The sequence below is a fragment of the Penicillium verrucosum genome (assembly GCF_028828655.1).
Source record: "Penicillium verrucosum strain IBT 35672 chromosome Unknown utg000003l_segment0_segment0, whole genome shotgun sequence".
Lineage (NCBI taxonomy): Eukaryota > Fungi > Ascomycota > Eurotiomycetes > Eurotiales > Aspergillaceae > Penicillium > Penicillium verrucosum.
In genome coordinates this window covers 4,664,503-4,684,110 of record NW_026643212.1, presented here as the reverse complement: position 1 = coordinate 4,684,110, position 19,608 = coordinate 4,664,503, and the positions used below count along the sequence as shown (strand labels likewise).

General features: G+C 49.9%; 5 protein-coding genes across 5 annotated transcripts; all 5 read right to left on the bottom strand.

The window, feature by feature from the left end:
• Positions 1-107: 107 nt before the first annotated feature.
• On the bottom strand, positions 108-1,253 carry N7516_009332 (sugar phosphate isomerase/epimerase family protein; the record flags this gene model as incomplete). The annotated part of the gene is made up of 1 exon (XM_057222051.1): positions 108-1,253. The coding sequence occupies one exon, from the start codon at positions 1,251-1,253 to the stop codon at positions 108-110; it is 1,146 nt and encodes a 381-aa protein (XP_057072323.1).
• A 669-nt stretch (positions 1,254-1,922) lies between these two features.
• On the bottom strand, positions 1,923-3,657 carry N7516_009331 (tetratricopeptide repeat protein; the record flags this gene model as incomplete). The annotated part of the gene is made up of 2 exons (XM_057222050.1): positions 1,923-2,453; positions 2,479-3,657. The coding sequence occupies 2 exons, from the start codon at positions 3,655-3,657 to the stop codon at positions 1,923-1,925; spliced, it is 1,710 nt and encodes a 569-aa protein (XP_057072322.1).
• Positions 3,658-4,181: 524 nt separating this feature from the next.
• N7516_009330 (C6 transcription factor) lies at positions 4,182-10,050 on the bottom strand (the record flags this gene model as incomplete). The annotated part of the gene is made up of 9 exons (XM_057222049.1): positions 4,182-5,556; positions 5,614-6,305; positions 6,416-6,912; positions 7,477-8,144; positions 8,217-8,564; positions 8,625-8,801; positions 8,855-9,006; positions 9,107-9,727; positions 9,871-10,050. The coding sequence occupies 9 exons, from the start codon at positions 10,048-10,050 to the stop codon at positions 4,182-4,184; spliced, it is 4,710 nt and encodes a 1,569-aa protein (XP_057072321.1).
• Positions 10,051-10,897: 847 nt separating this feature from the next.
• On the bottom strand, positions 10,898-12,763 carry ugp1 (UTP glucose-1-phosphate uridylyltransferase; the record flags this gene model as incomplete). Its single annotated transcript, XM_057222048.1, has 2 exons — positions 10,898-12,361; positions 12,674-12,763. 2 exons carry the CDS (start codon positions 12,761-12,763, stop codon positions 10,898-10,900), a joined length of 1,554 nt encoding a protein of 517 aa, XP_057072320.1.
• Positions 12,764-14,793: 2,030 nt separating this feature from the next.
• On the bottom strand, positions 14,794-19,522 carry N7516_009328 (uncharacterized protein; the record flags this gene model as incomplete). Its single annotated transcript, XM_057222047.1, has 4 exons — positions 14,794-16,406; positions 16,460-19,124; positions 19,182-19,244; positions 19,316-19,522. 4 exons carry the CDS (start codon positions 19,520-19,522, stop codon positions 14,794-14,796), a joined length of 4,548 nt encoding a protein of 1,515 aa, XP_057072319.1.
• Between the last annotated feature and the right edge of the window lie 86 nt (positions 19,523-19,608).

Below are 19,608 nucleotides of genomic sequence, written 5' to 3'. Positions count from 1 at the left end.
TGCATGTGGATATTAATGGCAGGAGTGGCGTTATGACAATTCATTTTATGTGTCTGCGAGGAATACAGCTTGACCGTGTTGGTTCATTTGCGCCTAACGAAGAATCCTCACAATATCCTTCTTTTCACATCATGCACCACCGTCTCCAACAATCCCATTCCACGTAAAGTTAATCCGCTAGGACTAGAAGATTCAGACTGATTCATTTGGCTTTCTGCAATCTCACAAAGCCGCCGCCAAGACCTCTTCCCCCTCTCCGCATGTAGCGCCGGAGTCCGACGATCATCATCTGCCAAAGAACGCGAGAAGACCTCATACGCAAGGTATCCAGTCCATCCAAGATCGAGAATAACCTTCAATATATCGAGGACAGGCAGGAATCCACCACGATCGTTCTCACAAAGGAAAAGTCGACAATTTCGAGACCAGCTCAGTCGACTAGGCTGACCTACAACATGGAAAGGGTGGTCCGGGCCAAGTGGCTGGCTGAGACGCTCGGCGTCGGCTATCTGGACGATAAACAGCCTGCTGATATCCAAAGTAGAAGCCATACGGCTTAGTGAGGCGGACAGATCGGCCTCGGCCGTTTGTACAACGCGACCGTCCTGTGTGGTTGGGTCTGCGTAGATGGCGCCGGCGATGTTGAACGTATCCAGGGCAAGGCCGCAATTGGGACGATTAACTGCCTGGACGATTTCCCAGGACCTTTCCCAGGTATTCACATGCGTGCCCCAGGCAAGTGCCTCGTAAGCGAATTTGATGGTATGGTCGTGTTGCGCGCCTCGTGCAGCCAGTTCGCGGAGATCTTCGACGATTATGTCCATGTCGCCGACTGTTTGGGGAAGTCCAGTCTCGGGGTCTGAGGGGAGGAAGTTCGAGGGGACTAGGATAGTGTCTGCGCCGAGGATTTTGAGCGCGTCCATCCATATGGGAAGTACCTCGTCTAGTATTTTGTTGCGCTTTTTCCGATCAACTAGGCCCTCGTAGAAGCGTAGGGGTTGGAGATTGAGAATGATAATTTCTAACGCGTCACATTGCGCGCGAATTTGATGTGCAGCAGATAATACAGAGTCGCGAGAAGGGACCAAGGTGTTAGGTATAGGGGTGATGTCTTTGGCGAGGGCTTCAAGGTCATCGATAAAGAGTTCGATGGCCTTGAATCCATTTCGTGCGGCTTCGTTAATCTTGTCGGTGATGCTGTGAAACTTGCATGACCCAAGAGAGACTGTCGTGATAGCGGGCTTACATTCCATCTTGAAGATTGAAGTTATAAATTCATAGGGAAGGAATTGCTAGATGGAAAGGGCCGTTATTTCAACACCGCAATTGCAGGAGATAGATATTATATACAAAGTACAAGGCGTAGTTTCATCCTAAGGGGTTGTTCGGGTTGCAAGACCGTATCCGGAAGTAATGATCAATCTTCTGCGGTGATTATGCAGGCATCATTCAGCTAGCTTCACCCATGAGCAGTGGCGCACATGAATTGCTCGACGTATCTTAAATTAGAGGAAATGAGAATGATCGGGCGTTGCGCAAACAAAGTCCGAATTTGGGAGACGTATTGCTCAAGACAGCCACAAGGAATAAAATTGACGATAACTGCAGCGGTTTGTAAGGGCCAGTGGGCCACTTCAGGTATCTACTATAGTAAATTATTCTTCACCTAATTCACCTCCCCGGGATGATATGAGGAGGCATCGGCTATATAAAGTGGATAGAGAGAAGCCTGTTAAGAGGGCTCTACTATGTAAGGACTGCAGCTGGAAAGAGAGGAGATTATAAAATTGAAGTTTTCTAAAGTGTCATAATAATTTACATCAGAAAAGCTAACGTGGAAAATAATGTAGCTGGCAGTCCTGTCAAACAGAGTTGACCCTTACCCCTGGTTTTCGAAATCGCAACATAGAATGGTCCAACCTTTAGCAACATTCTCCCTTAGAATTTTGATCAAGAAGCTGCGGTGACTGAGAATTATCCAAGCGGCAGAAGCATGATGCCTTGATCGGGACATCGGCTACGGCAAGAGCTAGTTTAGCCGGTTGCTCGATGACAGCTGCTTCGTCCATTTTTCCCAAACGAACGAGACACTCATGATATCCCTTCAGCGCCCAGACATTGTTCGGATGACGAAGCGGCCGGATAATCGAGGTATCCATACCCAAGTCTGCGCGATATGCCTTTGCTGCTTCTTCCAAATGGCCCTGCTCCATCAACAGTGCTGCATACGCATGGCGAACAGGCTGCATCCATGACCAGGGTTCGCTGTATGGCAATTTGCTTTCATGGTCAATTGAACGGCGGAGAGCCTCGAAGGCCTTATCGTAGTTGGCGCAACGGTATTCAATTTCTCCTTCTAACATTGCTCCGGCCACTTTGAGCACGTCAACAAGTTTGCCATTGTATGCAAGACGAGTGTCGGGAACTCGATCCCACGCTTGATGGAAGAGCTCCTGTTCTTTTTTTGGCTGATGCCACGTCCCCTGTGGCGGCGAATGCAATGCCTCTGGCGTAGTGGGTCGTAGCAGTGGTGCCTGCATATAGCGATTGGTCACGGGGTAGCTCTTTGACCTTCAGCTCCTCCCACATGCCGAAGCGTACCATCACATGGATGCGAATGGACATGAACTGCTCTAGCCAGTCGGCCATAGGTGGGGACTGGATTCGAAGGACTTCTTCTGGCACGGTTGATTCCATGCGAGTGACTGCGTCAAGGGCGACCTTGGATTTTCCGGCAAACATTGCTGCGTAGATCAAGGAGTGGTAGTCGTGCAGCCGATAGAAAGTATAGAAGTTGTTGGCACCTGACTTCTGGAAGTACTTATCATCGGCGAGCGTTGATTTGTGGTTTGAAGCGATGGAGCGCCGCCAATCGCCTATGAGAATATCCAAATGGGTGGGCATGTGGTGGATGTGACCGGCGTCGGGAACGAGGTCACGTAGATGATCCGCAGCAGTGATACCCAGCTCGGGAGTGGGTGACATTTCGATGAAATGAATGTATAAGTGAAGAAGCCCGGGATTGAGGTTTGCACCATCCTCTTCCTGTGCAAGCGCCCTTTCTAGCACTGCTTTCACCTCCATAGTAGGTGCCTTCGGGTTCATCTTGCCGGTGAACAGATCCCATAGAGCCCAGGGGGTCATATTCATCAAGGCATCGGCATAAATGGTGGCAACATCCAAGTCACTTCCGAATTCATCATAGACTGGTTTCATCGCTGTGGCGTAGCTCTTGTTCAGAGCGGGGTAGTCTGTCGCAGGCTGGTTGGACGGGAATCTGAATTGCATCGCGTCGATCAGAGCTCTTTCAAGTGGAGTTGCATTTTCAGCGTATTTCTTTGCTTGTCGTGAGGCATCGTATCCTCGTTGTACACATGTGTGAAGATCCCCGTTGTCGAACTTCTCCCACGGCTTGTTGTAGTTCGGGCCAACCGCATAAGCCAAGCCCCAATAGGCCATGGCGCACGCAGGATCATTGGCAATAGCCTGCTCAAAGCAGTAGGCACCTTCCACGTGGTTGAAAGAATATATCCATGTCAGACCACGGTTGAACCAAATCTGGGCGTCGACACTAGTGGTGGTGATGGAGTGGCCAAACGAACCGAGGTCATAGTATTCGTCACCAGCTGGGACCGGTGCGAGAGTTACTCCAGTCATGGTGAGGGTAAGAAATTCAAAAAATGGAACATATTTCAGGTGAACTGGTCTGGGCTTTATATAACTTGGGAGGGCGCAATCGGCGTCCAAAGCGGAAGTGCGGAGAACCACTCTGATCAAACGCCGAAGACGCCGAAGATTCAATTTCTAATGATGATCAATACTTTTAATCTGCAGTGCAGACATTTCAAATAAATCTGTCTGCTTTTTTGTCTAGTCTGGATCTTGCGTGTTTCTTAGAGTCTCTATGGATATTATGGCGAATAACTACAACACAGTTAACTAACGAACTACTCGAAATCACTTGATTATATAATATACATTTAGTCCATATATATTGTAGTCAGGTGGCTTGGTCATATGACCAGCCTTTAGGTAGATCTCTTAACTTATCCCAATAACTATACCTAGGTACTATTATCGTTATTTAATCAAGTTCGAGTCTCTCTCAGCTCCTAGAAGGGATAACTACTCAAAATTGGATGATCATATAATTAGGCACTCGAGCATCAATATACCTCGAACTAAAAAACACCACCTTCAAAATCCACCAATTCCTCAAATGCCTCCATCCCACTACCACTATCATGACCATTACTCCCACTACTATCCCCCCAATTCCCATTCGTATCCCCATTTCCATTTCCATTCCCATTCCCATTCCCATCCCCACTAGACCCTCCCTCCCTATCCTCCGCCACCTCAAAACAACTCCCATCAGGCCACTCAGTCAAATCAATCCCCAAACCAGGCGCAATCTTCCTAACAATGCCATCACAAAGCCGAAACGCCCTTCGCGCCGCTACATCCACGTACGCAGTAGTATGAAGCCAAGACAGCGCCTTTCTCGCCGCCGAAACAGCCGTATCCAACTCCCCCTCCAGTAACGGCGGGTAAACGCCAACACGCACACGCACCCACACACCCTGGGAAACGGACGGCGTAGCAGGCGATAAGAGTGAATCCCCGCGTTGCGGACTGCTCGACGTATATTGACCAGAACAGTACGATAACCCCAGTAATAGAGCGGTAGTGGCCTGCATGAGGAAATGCAGGATACTCCACCAGGGCGTGGCACGGGCTAACCAGGTCATGTTGGGGTTTTCTGGGAGGACGGCGATAAGCGCGCAGGAAGCTTGGAGACAATTTGTTGCCATTTCGGCGCGGAGTTTCGTGCGCGCGGTTGGTTCGCCGGTTGGCGTTGCGTGGCGTGGGGTGTGGTGGATTTGGCTTAGACATGGTCTGCAGAGGGTTATGCGGGCGGAGTAGTAGTTCATTGCTAGACAGACTTTTTCGCGGATGAATGGTGCGGAGAGGTTATCTAGGTGGGGATGGGTTATGTGCCAGGAGGTTGTGGGTGAGAATGTGAAGGTGTAGAATAAGGGGAGTTTTGAGAGCCAGCGGTCGATTTGGAGACTGAATTTCTGCACGTGGTATTCTACTTGACTTGGGCTTTTGCGGAGGCCTTCGATGCTGTAGACTTTGTTCATGAGGGCGTGGGTTATGAGGGTTAGATCGATGAGGAAGTAGAAGAAGAGGGATGGACAGGGGGGACAGGTTGTTACCCATACGGCGGAGTGGTGTTGGCTGGGGGCTTCGAAGAGGGTGGAGCGGAGTTGGGCTTCGCGGAGGGCGGGATCTTGGAAAAGGCGTTTGGCGTCGGGTTGGTCGAAGGTTTCTTCTTCGTAGGGGAGGGGTGCGGGGACGGAGCAGAGGCCGTCGCCGGCGCAGGAGGCGCGGCCGGTCATTGAGGTTATGAGGTGCTCGAGGGAGTAGATGGACCACCAGAGACGGCCGCGGGTTTCTTTGGCGGCGTCTTTGGTGCGGTCATCTGTTAGACGGAGGTTGATGCCGAGGGATAGGGCTGAGCGGAGGGCCATATTGGAGAATTTGGACGCTCTGAGGATGGGGGAGTTAGATATGGTTGCTGTGGGGAATGGGGAAATAGGATATTACCGGTTCACTTGTCCCAGACAAAGCAGGTAAACTGCGACGAGGAGTTCGAGTTGGATCTGCTGCAAGTCGGTGTGCTCAAATAGTACATTGCCATGTAGACCGAGATGGCGTGCCCGGGTTAGGTATAGTAGGTCTTCCTCGTCAGTGCTTTGGGGGTCATCTATGAGTCGACAATAGCGACACCCAATAGCAAAGATCATGTTCAGAATGGCCAGCCATTTCCGGGGTGGTGTTAATGCATTATTGAAGAAATTTTGATACTGGGAGATAAAAGTCATCTTCCGGATTGCACTGAATGTCGGATGGACGTTAGCCAGGTAGCTGTCGAAGTATCGATCTGCCAATTCCCTTGGGGGCACAGCCAACGGGTCACATGGTTCAATCAATGGAATATCCAGACTATCGAGATGATAATCCATCATGGAGGTGGGAATTTGCTTTTCCAATGACTGCTGCTGCTGCTGTTGAATAGACGTTGGACTCTTCAACCCCACGTCACTCTCCAGCTTGCGAATCCAATTGACTTCTGAATTCTTCCCAAAGAATCCCGCAGCCCGGGTATCCTCATCCTCATTGAAGTCTTCATCAACCTGGTCGATAGCATCGAGTGATCCCATAGATGTAGCGGAATCATCTGAGTCGAGATGGTTTCTAGGGTTTGTAGGGTTTCTAGGGGATTTCGCACTTTTGGACTTAATTTGCCAAATGACAAAACAGTAAGAGTCTGAACTCGGGACTCAAAACATAAGAACCGAGTCTCAGATGAGACCGAGGACTTCATTTGACATTTGACTAGACTCACCTTTAATGCTTTTTTGATCTTTCGGGCTGTGAGAGGATCCACCTCGCCTTCTACCTCCCGAAGAAGGGCTTCGTATATATCCACCCGCTTGACCAAGGAGCCGAGTCGCTTCTGATCGCGCACTCGTTTCACGTCCTCGTAGAAGCAGCTGTGGTTGTTATATGCACATTGTCCGCACGACGGTCGGATACCATCACATTTGATCTTGCGCTGGCGACAGGGCTCGCAGGCTCGTGCTGACCGTCGGCGCCCGTGTAGCAAAGCGTCAGAACTGGCTAGGCGAGGGATGGCTACCTTTGGCGCGATATTTTCTGATCCGGCTGTCAACGGGGTAGGCATATACTGTGAAAAGGGCTGGGTGGGAGCCTGAATTGGCGAGAAGGGCGTAGGCGTGGGATATGGCTGTTGAAGTACCGATCCAGCATTTATTGGCAACCAGCCATAGTCATCGAAAGTGTCATCTTGTTCAAGATTATCCATATTTAGTTGATATGAAACTATATTTTAATAAGTTTAATATGAGGGGGAAGGGGAAGGTTACAGAAAAGGCGGGACAAGTCCAAGTCGAAAAGAAAAGAAAAACAGGGATCAGAGATTTGTTTCGAATGTTTCGTTTTAACAACTTTGGAAATATCCCCGAATATAATCCCAAAAGATCGAGGGACTCTCTCAACGTGGAGATGATCTTCTCCTTGCCACTTGGAGTGAACTTGGGATTTGACGTCAGAGAATATCTCAACGGTCAACTTCTATAAAACACGTCTATTAACTACAAGTCAACTAGAATTATCCCATCATTTACGATCAATCATGGCTAATAACGGGTCACTAACTGTCTCATTCAAAAGAATTCTCATTGTGTCACCATAGATATATCACCAATACCTCTGAACAATCTATATCTATGGAGATATATTCATATACCCGAGTCGCCACTCCATGAAGGCGAAATGTACCTGGGAGATATAGACGATGGAAGAGATGACGACGATGACAATGACAGTACAACTGTATATTGTCTCCATCATTTCTCATTTCTCATTTCCCCATGGGCCATCAACATCCAACAGGTCGATACCTCTCCACCGAAACATCATTCTTCCCAAGACTAAGACTCTCATACCGATCCAACATATCCGAAAGTCCAAGACCAGGATAATCCTGCAACCCTTTCCCACCCCCCTCCCCAATACCATGATACTTATCCTTCCGATTCAACTTCTCAAGCCCATCCGCATACTCATCAAACCGACAACACCCCCTCTCCTTCGAAGTCTCATCAACCAAATCCTTCAATTCATCCGGAACAGCAGTGGCCCCTCGAATGCGATGCCCCTGCGCCTTAGCCCTAACCGACTGACGAAAAATATGAAACAGATTCCGACCCAGCGTCGACCGACTCGCGACAATACAGAACGCACTCGCAAGAGTGAGGAAATCCTCATCTAACACATCGAACGAGTCATGCTCGAGCATCGTAAACAGTGCAAGGTTGATCGCGTACATGGCGAAATGGTGCGCGCGACTAACGCCGAACTCGCGTCTGTGGAGACGGGTTAGGGATGCGATGTCGCGCGCCGCGCGCTGGGTTACCTCTCGCGTGTTGTATTTTGTTTCGGGGGTGTGGCGTGGTGGGCTTTCGGGGGTTTTGGGTTCGAAGGGGATGGGTGGGACTTCGTCTTCGGAGATGCAGCTGAAGAGGTTTATGATGAGGGCGTTGTAGCGCATTCTATTTGGGATGAGTATTTTGTGTTTGGTTTTACTGCCGGGTTATTTCTTAGGGTTTGGGCTTGCTACTCACTTCAGTAAGATTATATGCGGAGCTGGTTTGTACCGCTCATCAAATTCCGCCGGGAGAAGCTCGTGCCAGCGACGGATGCGGTCGTATAGATCCTCGCGGCTCTGGCGGTGGATCGGGCGAAGGGTGGTGTTACTTCTGTGGTCTGCGAACATGCTGCGCGAGATATCGCGCGCAATTGTCGACAGGTTGCATACTTCGTCGAAATACCGACTGAAGAATGACGGGCGTGGGTCACGGTGGGTTGGATATGGCTGCCAGAGGTCTTGGTCTTCGGACTGGTTGATATCAAGTCGGGCCATGTTGACGTGGTCGATGAGACTTGGCCGGAGGAAGGATGTATGGACCATTCTGTGGGTGTGAATACGAATACTAATTCGAAGGGTAAGTGTTAAGAGATAGATCACTTACGTGTCAATGTTGAATAAACCCCAAGCAGTGCGTTTGCAAGATACATCCATGTCCTGAGAGAATTCTCCCGAAGCCATTCTGGGTCCTGTGCTGCCGACCAGACCCAATGATTCACCCATTCGGATAGCCTGGTGCAGCATGATATATCCCAGATCGTCTTCGCGGGACATTGCATATCTGTCCATATCAGAAAAGCTCCTATCACCAGTACCGGAGATGTCTATACAAACCTCTCATACATCAACAACGTCCCCTGCAAACCCGCCAAACTAGGCTGCGAACCCTCCTCATCCCTCAACCTCTCAGCTTCAGCAAGGAAATCACATCCTTTTGAAGAGATATCACCAGGAACAACATAAGCCTCAGAGAACTCAGAGAAGTACTAAACGAATCAAATCAGCCACCAAACTGAAACCAGCACAACTCCAACCTCAAGCCCAAAGAAGAGAAGAAGAGAAAGAAAAGAAAGATAAAATACTCACACAAGCATTACTGAGCACCGCATTCACCAAAAACGGGCTACAAAACTCGGACCCAAGAACCCCCCTCGCCATATGCCTAACAAAAACCCCCTTATCCAGAACCGTAGTAAACGGCCAATCCCACGCAAAATACAACGAAACAAGATGCGACACCAAATCCGCATCAGCGGTAACTCTCGTCCACGGCTTCGCAGGAACCTCACAGGGCGCCGAATCACAAAGGAAATGGATATCCATGACCTTCTTTCTGAAAGTGGGACCCGTGCCTTCGACATTGATAAGCCGACGCATATCTTCTAGCTTTGCGACAGTTTCCTGTTTATGCGCTGTGGATGTCGATGTCGATGTCGATGTCGAGGTGAGGGAGGCGAGAGTTTCGTTTATGTATGCGCGGATTTCATCGGCGTGGGCATTGTGTCGGATTAGTGTGAGGAGGTGCAAGGCGTCTGATTCGTTTGCTTCGCGGACGAGCTTGAAGAGGTCTGAGAGGAGGTCGCGGTGGTAGGAGAGTTCGTCTGCTGTTCTTTTTGCGGCGATGCGGCGGCGTTGATCGAGGGATTCGTCGAAGATGCAGACTCTTTTGAAGGTTTGGCAGTTTGCGCAGGGGGATGTGCCGGAGCACTAGTTTGTTAGTTTGTGATAGATATAGATGTAGATGTAAATTTGGATAGATAACATGTAGGTGTATAGGTATAGGTATAGGTATAGGTATAGGTATAGGTATAGGTATAGATATATATGTAGTATAGGTATATAAATCTCACCTTCCTCTTCGACTTCTTACAAGCCAAACAAGCAGTCGAAACCCTCTTCTTCCACGTCCCACCCTTCCCTTCATCAGCGGGCGGACTACCATTTTCAAAGTCATGTTCATGATAGTTTTCGTGTTGGTCATCCTCCGAAGGTGAGGGACCTGGTACAAGACGGCGTTGATGCCCACCCATATTCCGACATGGGCGAGTGATTGGATTTGGGTTAGCTTTTGGTTTTTTTTTTTGGGGTTTTCTTTGAATGCAGAATATACAATATGTGTTTTGTGTTTGAAATATATAGACAAGAACGGTTCAAAATATGAATATGTGAAGGACGGATGGTATGTAAAAAAATGAATATGTAAAAAAGATGAGATATACAGTCGAATATATGTACTGTATGACAATATACAATAAAAGGAAGAAAGTTGAAAATGTACAAGATCAGGAATGCATGTTGTGCAAGTGTATATCCTGTCTCAAATGATTGTAGGACGTATATACTTGAGATGTTAGGGCAAATGGGTTGTTTTTGCCGCGAGTGACGTTGCGAAGATATCATGGGGAACTTTTCCCCGCCTATTATTATAGGACTTTATTTGCCTCAAGGCAATTATGTATTCTATGTTGGAGATTAGTCGCTTGGAGTTGATGCTTGGATTTCGTGATATCGAGGCTATGTGAGGCGTTTGGGGTGTTCTTGGGGATATATATCGAGTTGGTGGCGAAGAACCGAGACGGACACAAATGCCCATACAACTACACTATCTACTGTACTGTCTGATATTGAACGAGTAAACTGGTACTGCATTGAGAATGGTGAGCAACATCAAAGTACTTGGGATCAAAGTCAGGTCTAAACTAAAAACCCATTAAGAAAGAAAGAAAAAAGACGCTGGATTATTGTAATGTAATACAAGTACTTCTTTTGCATACTCCATGGAATCCATAACTCGGATGTACCAGTTAAAACGGAGGGAAAAAGAAAATTTCAAAACAGTGCGGATCTGTGATCCAAGACAGAAGAATCAGAAAACATCTAGTGCTCGAGGATTCTCAGGCTACCCTGCACAACACAGTTCTCAAGCACGGATCCAGGGGGAATGTCAATGGTGCTACCCTCGGAGGCGACAATGATAACGGTTCCCTTGAGGGTGACGTTACGGCCGAGGTTAACGGGTCCAGTGATAGTAAGGTGGTCCAGCTCGACGATGCGGGGAATACTGGTAATGCGCTTCTGGAAGTCGGAGACCTTCTTGAAGTCGGTACCGAGCTTGATGACGGGGACACCACCGAAGCGGTTGGGGTCCATAACCAGCTGGCCGTGCTCGAGACGGTACAGGTCAGACTTGACGACCATCAGATCGGAGCAGGTCTTGACGGGCAAGAAGCGGCGACGGGGCACGTTAACACCGTGGGCGTTCTTGAAGTGGCGGATGGCCGCACCGACGGCGGTCTCCAGCTGGTAGATAGCCTGATCGGCCTCACCCTTCTTATCGGCGGGAATGGACTTCTCGTTGGGGATGATCTCCATCTCCAACTCGTTCTCCTCAACGACACGCTTGATAGCCTGGACGTTGAGCCAGATGTTGTTGGTGTTGAAGTACTTGAACTTCTTGATCGACTTGAACTCGTTGACGTGCTCCTTGGGCACCTGGGCGATCTCGAGCAGGCGGACCTTGCCGTCGGAATCGATAATGGTACCACCCTTGACGTCAGCCTTGGTCTTGTCAGTCAACTCCATGATGTACTCGGCCTGGGAGTCAACCATGTGCTGCAGGATGCGGAGATCAACCACGGCACCGAGGTTGTCGGCGTTGGACAGGAAGATGTACTCGATGCCACGCTCGATCAGCTTGTCGAGAGTACCGGAGTTGTACAGGGACTCGAAAACGTCACCGTGTCCGGGAGGGTACCAATCCTGGAGGGGAGAGTCGAAGCTCTTGGGGGCGGGCAGGAGCGAGTCCTTGATGATACGGGGGTAGCGCGACTGGTTGAAGGTGATGATGTCGACGTTGTGGCCCTCGTACTTCTTGATAATGGACTGGGTGTCCTGATCGGTGTTGAAGGAGTTCATGAGGACGAAAGGCACGTTGACGTTGAAGCTACGGTTCAGGTGCTCGATCTGGCGCACGGAGAGATCGAGGAAGGACATGCCCTCACGGACCTCAATGACGGACTTGGGACCAACACAACCCATGGAGGTACCGAGACCACCATTGAGCTTGACAACGGCGAGCTTGTTCAGGAACTCGACGGAGGCGTCAGCACCGAGGTCATCGTAGCCAACAACCTGGGAAGGCTGGGGAGGAGCGATCTTGTCCCAATTGACGGAGTTGCCCTTGGCCTTGTCGTTCAGGAAACGGCGGAACAGGGCGAAGAAGTTGTCCATCTCGGCCTCGAAGCGCTTCTTCTCATTGGGGTCGGTGACGCTGTCACCGAGGGCGTTGAGAGCATTGCGCATTTGTGAGGCGGCGACGCTAGTGGATGCATTCTCGAATGCCTGATGGGAGGTTTCACGGGTCAGTTCTGGACCAAATGGGGGGGCCAAGGTAGCCATTGTCAGGAGAGGGATAGACACAATTGCAGGGGGGATTGAATACAGGCAAATTGGGATGATTCGACAAATAGATCAGGGAGAACAACAGCGTGATGGTGAAGAGAAGAAAATAAAACAGAGGAACGAGTTCTCTTTCGTCCGACGCGTCCAGTAACCAACAAAACAATCCCAAAACAGTAGGAACGACCAAAAATGGCAAGAACGAAGCTTCAAGATTCGAGGATCCAGGGATTCACCGCCTGAAGTGAAACTTACCATGTGCGACTGAGTCTTGCCATGGTGCTTTCCACCAAAGGCCTCGCTCTCGGGGGCCCGAAGGTGAGTAGGAAGAGCCTTGGAGCCCATTATGAGTTATAGGTTATGGGGATATGGGTATTGGTTTGAAGGGAACTGGGCTATTATAATAAAAAATAAGATAGTCAGTGGCAGAATTCAATCCAAAAAAAAGGGAGGTGACGTGGCTCTATTTAAGCAGCTCAGAGCTGTTCAGAATGGCCCAAACACAAAAAAAAGGGAGGGGTTCATTTTATTGCCACTTGTCGATCCATTGGGATGTCAAGTTGCCGTCATAGGGTAGAACAACTCACAGGTCAATTCCTAAACAGAAAAATGCAAAGAGAAGAAGAAGAGAGGAAGTGTTATAAAAAAAAGAAAGGGAAAGGGAAAAAGGGAGAGTGGGGGAAACCCCGTGATTTTATATTATTTGTTATTTGTGATCCTATTTAGGTAGTTAAGCTATTTACTAAGGAGAGTATTTAGGTACTTTATAAGATAATATCCTAATTATATCTACATATCTACATATCTACATATCTACATATCTACATATCTACATTCTCAATTCCTCTTTCTCCTCCTATATATCATATACTATTCCAATTGCCAGTGCCAGTCCCATCGCCATCCTCCCATCTCAGTCCTCCTTGCATCCAAATGCCGTCACTTACCAGCCACTGACATGCCCACGGGCTAGAGCTCGGGAACTAACACCTACAACACCCAAGACTATTAACTCGATAGAAATACAGAATAGTTATACAGAATTCCCATCTTAACCATCTTAATCTTAACCATCTTAACTATCAACTATACCCTAAGACCCCTAAGCCCGGAGTACACAAGTCCACAAGTCCACTGTCAATCCAGACCCCTTTTTCGTTTCTCTCTCTCCACCTTAAAAAAGCTAGTCCCTATAAGATTAGACCCCCCCACCAGAGACAAGCTCTCGTCCTTCTTTTGGCCTTGTTTCAGTGTTGGTTTCAATGGTTTCGAACTTCATTCCTAATTATATTGTATTCAAATTCTGTTACTATTAAGATGTGAAGATGCATAGGATGTTCACCTGACCTGTCTATTAATATATACAACATAACTAAGTCTGTACCACGAAGTACTCCGTACGGTTACTGTTTATTAAAATGTACAACGTGAGGACCTGTCTAGACACATTGGAAAGTCTACAACATAGAATGCAGGTATCTTCTTTCACCGTTATTCCCCTATTATCACTATGTTGTAGCACATATAATATACTAACTATTGCAAATAAGATCTCCCCTTCTACTGATTCTTCTAGTTTAAACAAAACTCCGGTCAAAGTGGCAACAGTGGGACAAGCAAATTATCAACTCCACCACGCCTCTTCCCTAAATAAATGAGGCTAATATATTCCGTACCGTTGAAGGGATCTAAAAATAAGATCCAACTAAATACTACTTACACATCTCAATAAATCCCTATCCTCCCTCTATACACACTCACCACCATGATTCACAGAGTACATACTAAACACTAAACACTCCAAGAGGCCTAAGCATCAAAGTGCAGATCACTGAGGGCTGTGCAGACCAAGTTTCGGGAACAAGAAAAACAGTCTTGAAAAGAAAGGCCCGAGACCAATTTTAACCGATTTTAACCAATTTATATTTTTTTTTTTTAATATAAAGCCAAAGAACGAGAATGTGATGAGACTACCATATAAAAATGTCAGTATGCCCTCGTCGGGAGCCCCTTTAGGATTCCAAAGTGAGACATTGGGTTTTTGGTCTTAGACTCAGCCTTGTTTTGGGCTTTTTTGGGCTTTTTTGGGTGGCGTGAACTATTGATTCTCGACTCTTTGGACTATTTTTACTCGGCTATTTTAATACTGTCATCTCCATGCTACGTGGGATATGTCTCAAATTGTCCACCATCTCAACAATTGAATTCAGATTGATAGCGAGAGGGAAAAAAAATAAGAAAAAAAAAAGGATATCACAACAAAAACACAGAAAGAAAAAAAACCAATTAGTAACAAGCGAAAGCATTTCATATTTTCATATCTTCAGCCTCAACAGGCAAAGCAATTCCAAAACGGATAATAACAAAGGTGGTTTTTAAACACCGCTAACAGATCTCTTACTCAAAAAGCTGCGACGGGGCATCTTTCTCGAGTCAGGACTACCCGGACCATCAGTGGGTTCGGGGGTACCAGCGGTCGAGTGCGACGTAGTAGGTCTCAAACCACCATCGGAAAGCACAAAGCTGGAACGAATGGTAAGGACACCCTCGCCAACAGTAATAGCCTTATCCTGACCGGCGACAGAACCCTGATCATCAACGAAGAACGGCGCTTCGCCGAGGGTAGCGTCCGAGCCAAAGGTGGCGTGGTCGACGATACGGACCTGGTACTGGGCATCGGCGGTGGTGTTGGGCACGCGGAAGGAGTCGTCAAAGGTGACCGTGCCGGCAGAGTTCTTGTGCGCCTTGGTCTTGTGGACTTCCTTTGCGCCCTTGGAGCCCTGGACCCGGATGATGACGCGGAGATTGGCATCGGTGGGGAAGTTCGCAGCGGAGACGATGGTGATGTTGGCGGAACCCTTCTCACCGGAACCGCCACCGCCGAAGACGCTGAGACGATCACCGAACTGCGAGGCCGTGCTACGGTTGCGGCTGTGTTCCTTCTGCGGGGTGCTGGGGGAAGGGGACCCTTCGGCGAGGGAGGCGGCTGGGGTGAGACGGTCGCCCCTGACGTTGTCAGACTCCTCAATGCTATTCATGACGGAGGCGGTGTCTTCGTTTTTGTCTTTGTGGATGCGCGACATGAGGCCGTGCTTCAGGAAGGAAGCGCCGCGGACGACGTTGCCACCGACGAAACCAACACCCTTAACGGGGGCGCCGACGATCTTGCCGGGGACGGCGAAGGTGCCAGAGAAGGTAGAGGAGCCTTGGCGTGCGCGGATCACGTAGGTAGGTTTGAAGAGCAGGCTAAGGCGGACCGCACCTGATTTGCCATCGAGAGGAAGGGTAACTTCCTTGGCTTGGAAGGGCTCCAGGGCTTCCAGGTCGATGGGCGTGGCACCGAGGAAGTCAGCCTTGTCACCAAAGTCCCAGTCGTACACATCCACATGGAAGTTGGCGCCAATGCGGGATTTGATGGGGACCTCGAAGTACTCGTTCCAGGCCGGGTGCAGGGTCTTCTTCTGGACCTTGGTCTTGAACACAGTCTCGTCGTCCAAGCGGAACTTGCAGAATGGGTCGCTGAATCCGTTGCGGTCGGCAGCGGGCAGCTCAGCGGCATCGTGGACGTCAACGCGCAGGGTACCCATGTTGTTGATGCTCTCCGTGGGGTCGAGCTTCATTTCCGTCGGAATGTACCGGGCGCTGACGGTGACCTTGCTCACCTCGCCGGATGGGGAGCGGAGGACGAGCTCGGTGGGTGTGTACAGCATACGCATCAGTGTGGGCAGCGTGTCACCGGTCAGCTTGGCGACTGTGTGCTCCTCGCTGGAGTCCTTGGGATCATCCTTGTTAACGAGACGCAAAGTGATCTTGGAGAACTCGAGCTCGCGAACGAATGCCTCGCCGACGTCAGTGAACTTGGCGGTCGTGGTGTGGATCTTAGATGAGACATATGCGGGGAACATGTAATCGTCCATCAAGACTTCCAGCTGGACGTGGGGAACGGCCAGCTGGCCCTCGTGGAACTTGAACACAATGAAACCGGATTCTATAGCCAAATTAGCTTTGTACAACTGCCGTGAATATCGAAGCAAGACATACCATATTTAGGGAGATCATCCGCACTGACGAAAGTGCGGGGAATGGACTTGACGGAACGAAGAGACGCGGTCTCAGATGGGGTACCAGTGATTGGGCGGGATGCAGTGGTCTCCAGACTGGTGCGGCCGTTAGTGGCCGGCTCGCCATTGGTAGTTCCGTTAGTGATGGGTGCAGCGCCGTTAGACAGAGCCTTGGAAGCCTTCGAGTCAACGCTGGCAGATTTCGAGTGCAAAGACTTCTTCGGGAATTCGGTGGAGTCCGGACCAGGAGTAGTAGGGAGGTCCGAGGATTCCTCCTCCTCATCAGCTTCATCCTCAGGGTTGATGACAGGCACAGATGGGAAGAAGGAAACGTTATAGTGGAGTTCTCCCTTGGGAGAGCCACCACTAATCTTCAGACTGCTGGTGATATCCTGCTTCTCGTCGTCGATCTCATATTCACCGCTCTCGGTCTCGCGAACAAAGTCGGAGGCATTGAGGTCACACCAACCAAGAGTTCGGTCCTTGTTGATAGTCTCCTCATCCATGACTTCCACGGTCAGCTTCTCACGTGCGCTGCGAATAGGCACGTAAACGACCTCGTCCCAGTCGGGGTTGAGGTTGTTACGGAAGGTAACAGTGCGGCCACGGGTCACACCGGAAAGCAACACGCGAGCGTAGGGATCAGACTTGCCCATAGCCTCCAGATTGCGCAGGTTAGCCGCACGCTTGAAGTGGAAACGCATGACACCAATAGGGTCAATGTAGCCAGCGCTGCCAATGCCGCTCAGGGCGACAGGCTTCCACTGGAGAGTCAACTTGACACGTCCGTCCTTGGCACCGTGAAGATGGAACCACTGCTGGCCACGCTCCATCATCTTCAGCATATCGTTCATCTTGATCTGGTAGCGGCCGATAATGGGATCCTGCATGATGTCGCGATCATCCTTGAGGATAAGACCCAGACGAGCATTCTTTCGGTCTGTAACGAGGAATTCCTTGGAGGCATTCTGGAAGATGGGGTTGTTGGTGCGCTTGAGCTTCTTCGTAATGTGAATCTCCTTTCCGTTGAGAAGGAGGACACCGTAAGGGTTCAGCTTGCCAACGAGACTCTTGCTTCCGTCGAGGTCCTTGGCCTGCTCCACGGTGAACTGAGCGATACCGGTGTTAACTTCAGGGGCGGGTTCAGCCTCGCCAGCCTCGTTCTTTCGTCCCTCGAGGACCGGGAAGAAGCGGATATCGGCTTGGATGGCACCGCGGTGGCGGCCACTGGCCTGCACTTCCAGATAGATACCCTCATGGGAAGGCTCCTGCTCGAGTTTGTCCAATGCGAAGCTAGCAACACCCATTTCTTTATCCTTGCGGTACTCGTTCCAATCATACGCAGCAATAGAAAGGGCGTCAGAAAAGGAGGTAATGATCACGTAAATAGTCTCATTCCAGCGGGGGCTGTCGGTATCGTGGATGGTCTTCGTGCGGCCGAGCTCATTACGGTTGTTCAAAGACACCACGGCGTACGGATCAGGAGTACCGGAGAACTTATCGGGGTTCTTGAGCTGTTGAGCACCGTGCAGAGTAATCGCGACCACACCAATAGCCTGGTCGACGGGGTTTCCAGCAAGCATCTTAGCAATCTCAATCGGGAACACGTTCGGATCGTACATCATGGGCTGCAAGTTGGCGTGAATCTGGTCCTTGATGAAGGACTCCAGACCGGGGATGAAGTTGATATCGAATCCAAGGTGGTCACCACCAAGGGGCTTGCAGACGTAGTCGAGTTCGGGCTTGTCCAGGAAGCAGACGTCCACGCGCTCAATGTGGGGGAAGGGAATCTGAAGCTTGACCTTCACACGCATCAAGCCCGAGCAAGCCATATCCTCGACAATCACGTCGAGACCCTTGCTCACGACACCCTTACCGACACGAACCTCCAACACAACCTTGGGGTTGATCTTGTCCTTTGTCTGGCGCGCAGTCAGATCCATATTATCATTGGGTGTGAAGCTGAACTTCCAGTCCATGATGACGGTATCAGGGTCAGTCTTGGGGTAGGTCTTGACGTGCTCCAGGCGAGGAGGCTTGGTACCGAGGACGAAGGTCTTGAGACGCAAGCTATCCAAGAATGCGGGGGTAGAAGTACTAAGGACCTGGTCGACGGTGTTGATAATAGTATCGCACAGAACGGGGGCGTAGATCGGCCAGAACTTGACGAGGAAGCTGTTGATCCACTCCAGGCTCTCGGTGTCGGTCTCGAGGCGCTGCTTAGACATTTCACGGCTAATATCGTCGCGGAAGTTACGACGCACTCGTCGAATGGAGGTACGGTAGTAGGTGCTGCATGCTGCCATGACCATAAGAACCCAACCCACACCACCGCCTAGCACTGCGATCATCCACGAGGCCAAGCAGGCGAAGACGATAATCCCGGAATTGTGGTACCAATCACCAAAGAACTTATCGGGGATTCTCCCTTCCAAGAACGTCTCGTGATCCAGCAATGTACCTTCATTGGCCAATTCCGCTGCCTGCTTCTCATCGACAAACTTTGGCGCCCAACCCGTTCTATCGCGCGCCCATCGCATATCCTCATCGAGGGGCTTACCCTCACTCTCTCGTGTGGCTTCCTCGGCCATAATTGCGTTCGCAGACTCCGGTGGAGGGAGCTCATAGTCTGCTTTGCCATCGTTCTAAGTAGAATTAGCATGGAAATTGCGATCGCATTCGAGAGACCCAGTGATTCTCACCTTGTCCGTAACTACAGCAACACCCTTGGGTTTATGGGGGTGGTGGAAATCAGGCGGCAATCGCTAGAAGAACGATACAGCAGTTAGCACGGTGATTGCGCCGAAACGAAACTCGGACATTAGAGGACACGCACTCCTTTGGCAGCATTGGCCTTATCTTCGGGCGAGGCATCGGGGTCGAATTGGTATGCAGCACCACCAGCTTGTTGGGCTTCCTTGACGACTTTTTCTTCGACGATATCCGGATTAACGTGTGACTGCGGGTCCGTTTGCAATTCCTGGGCAGTCTCGATGGTACCCTCCATCTTGTTCGCTGTGTTTTCCGCGTCGGCGGACGCCATATCGCCGGTTGGTTGTTGTGTTCAGGTCGGGGGAATTGGAGAGCCGGGGAAGTGCTGGAGATGGTCAGATTGGATCCATGGGTGGG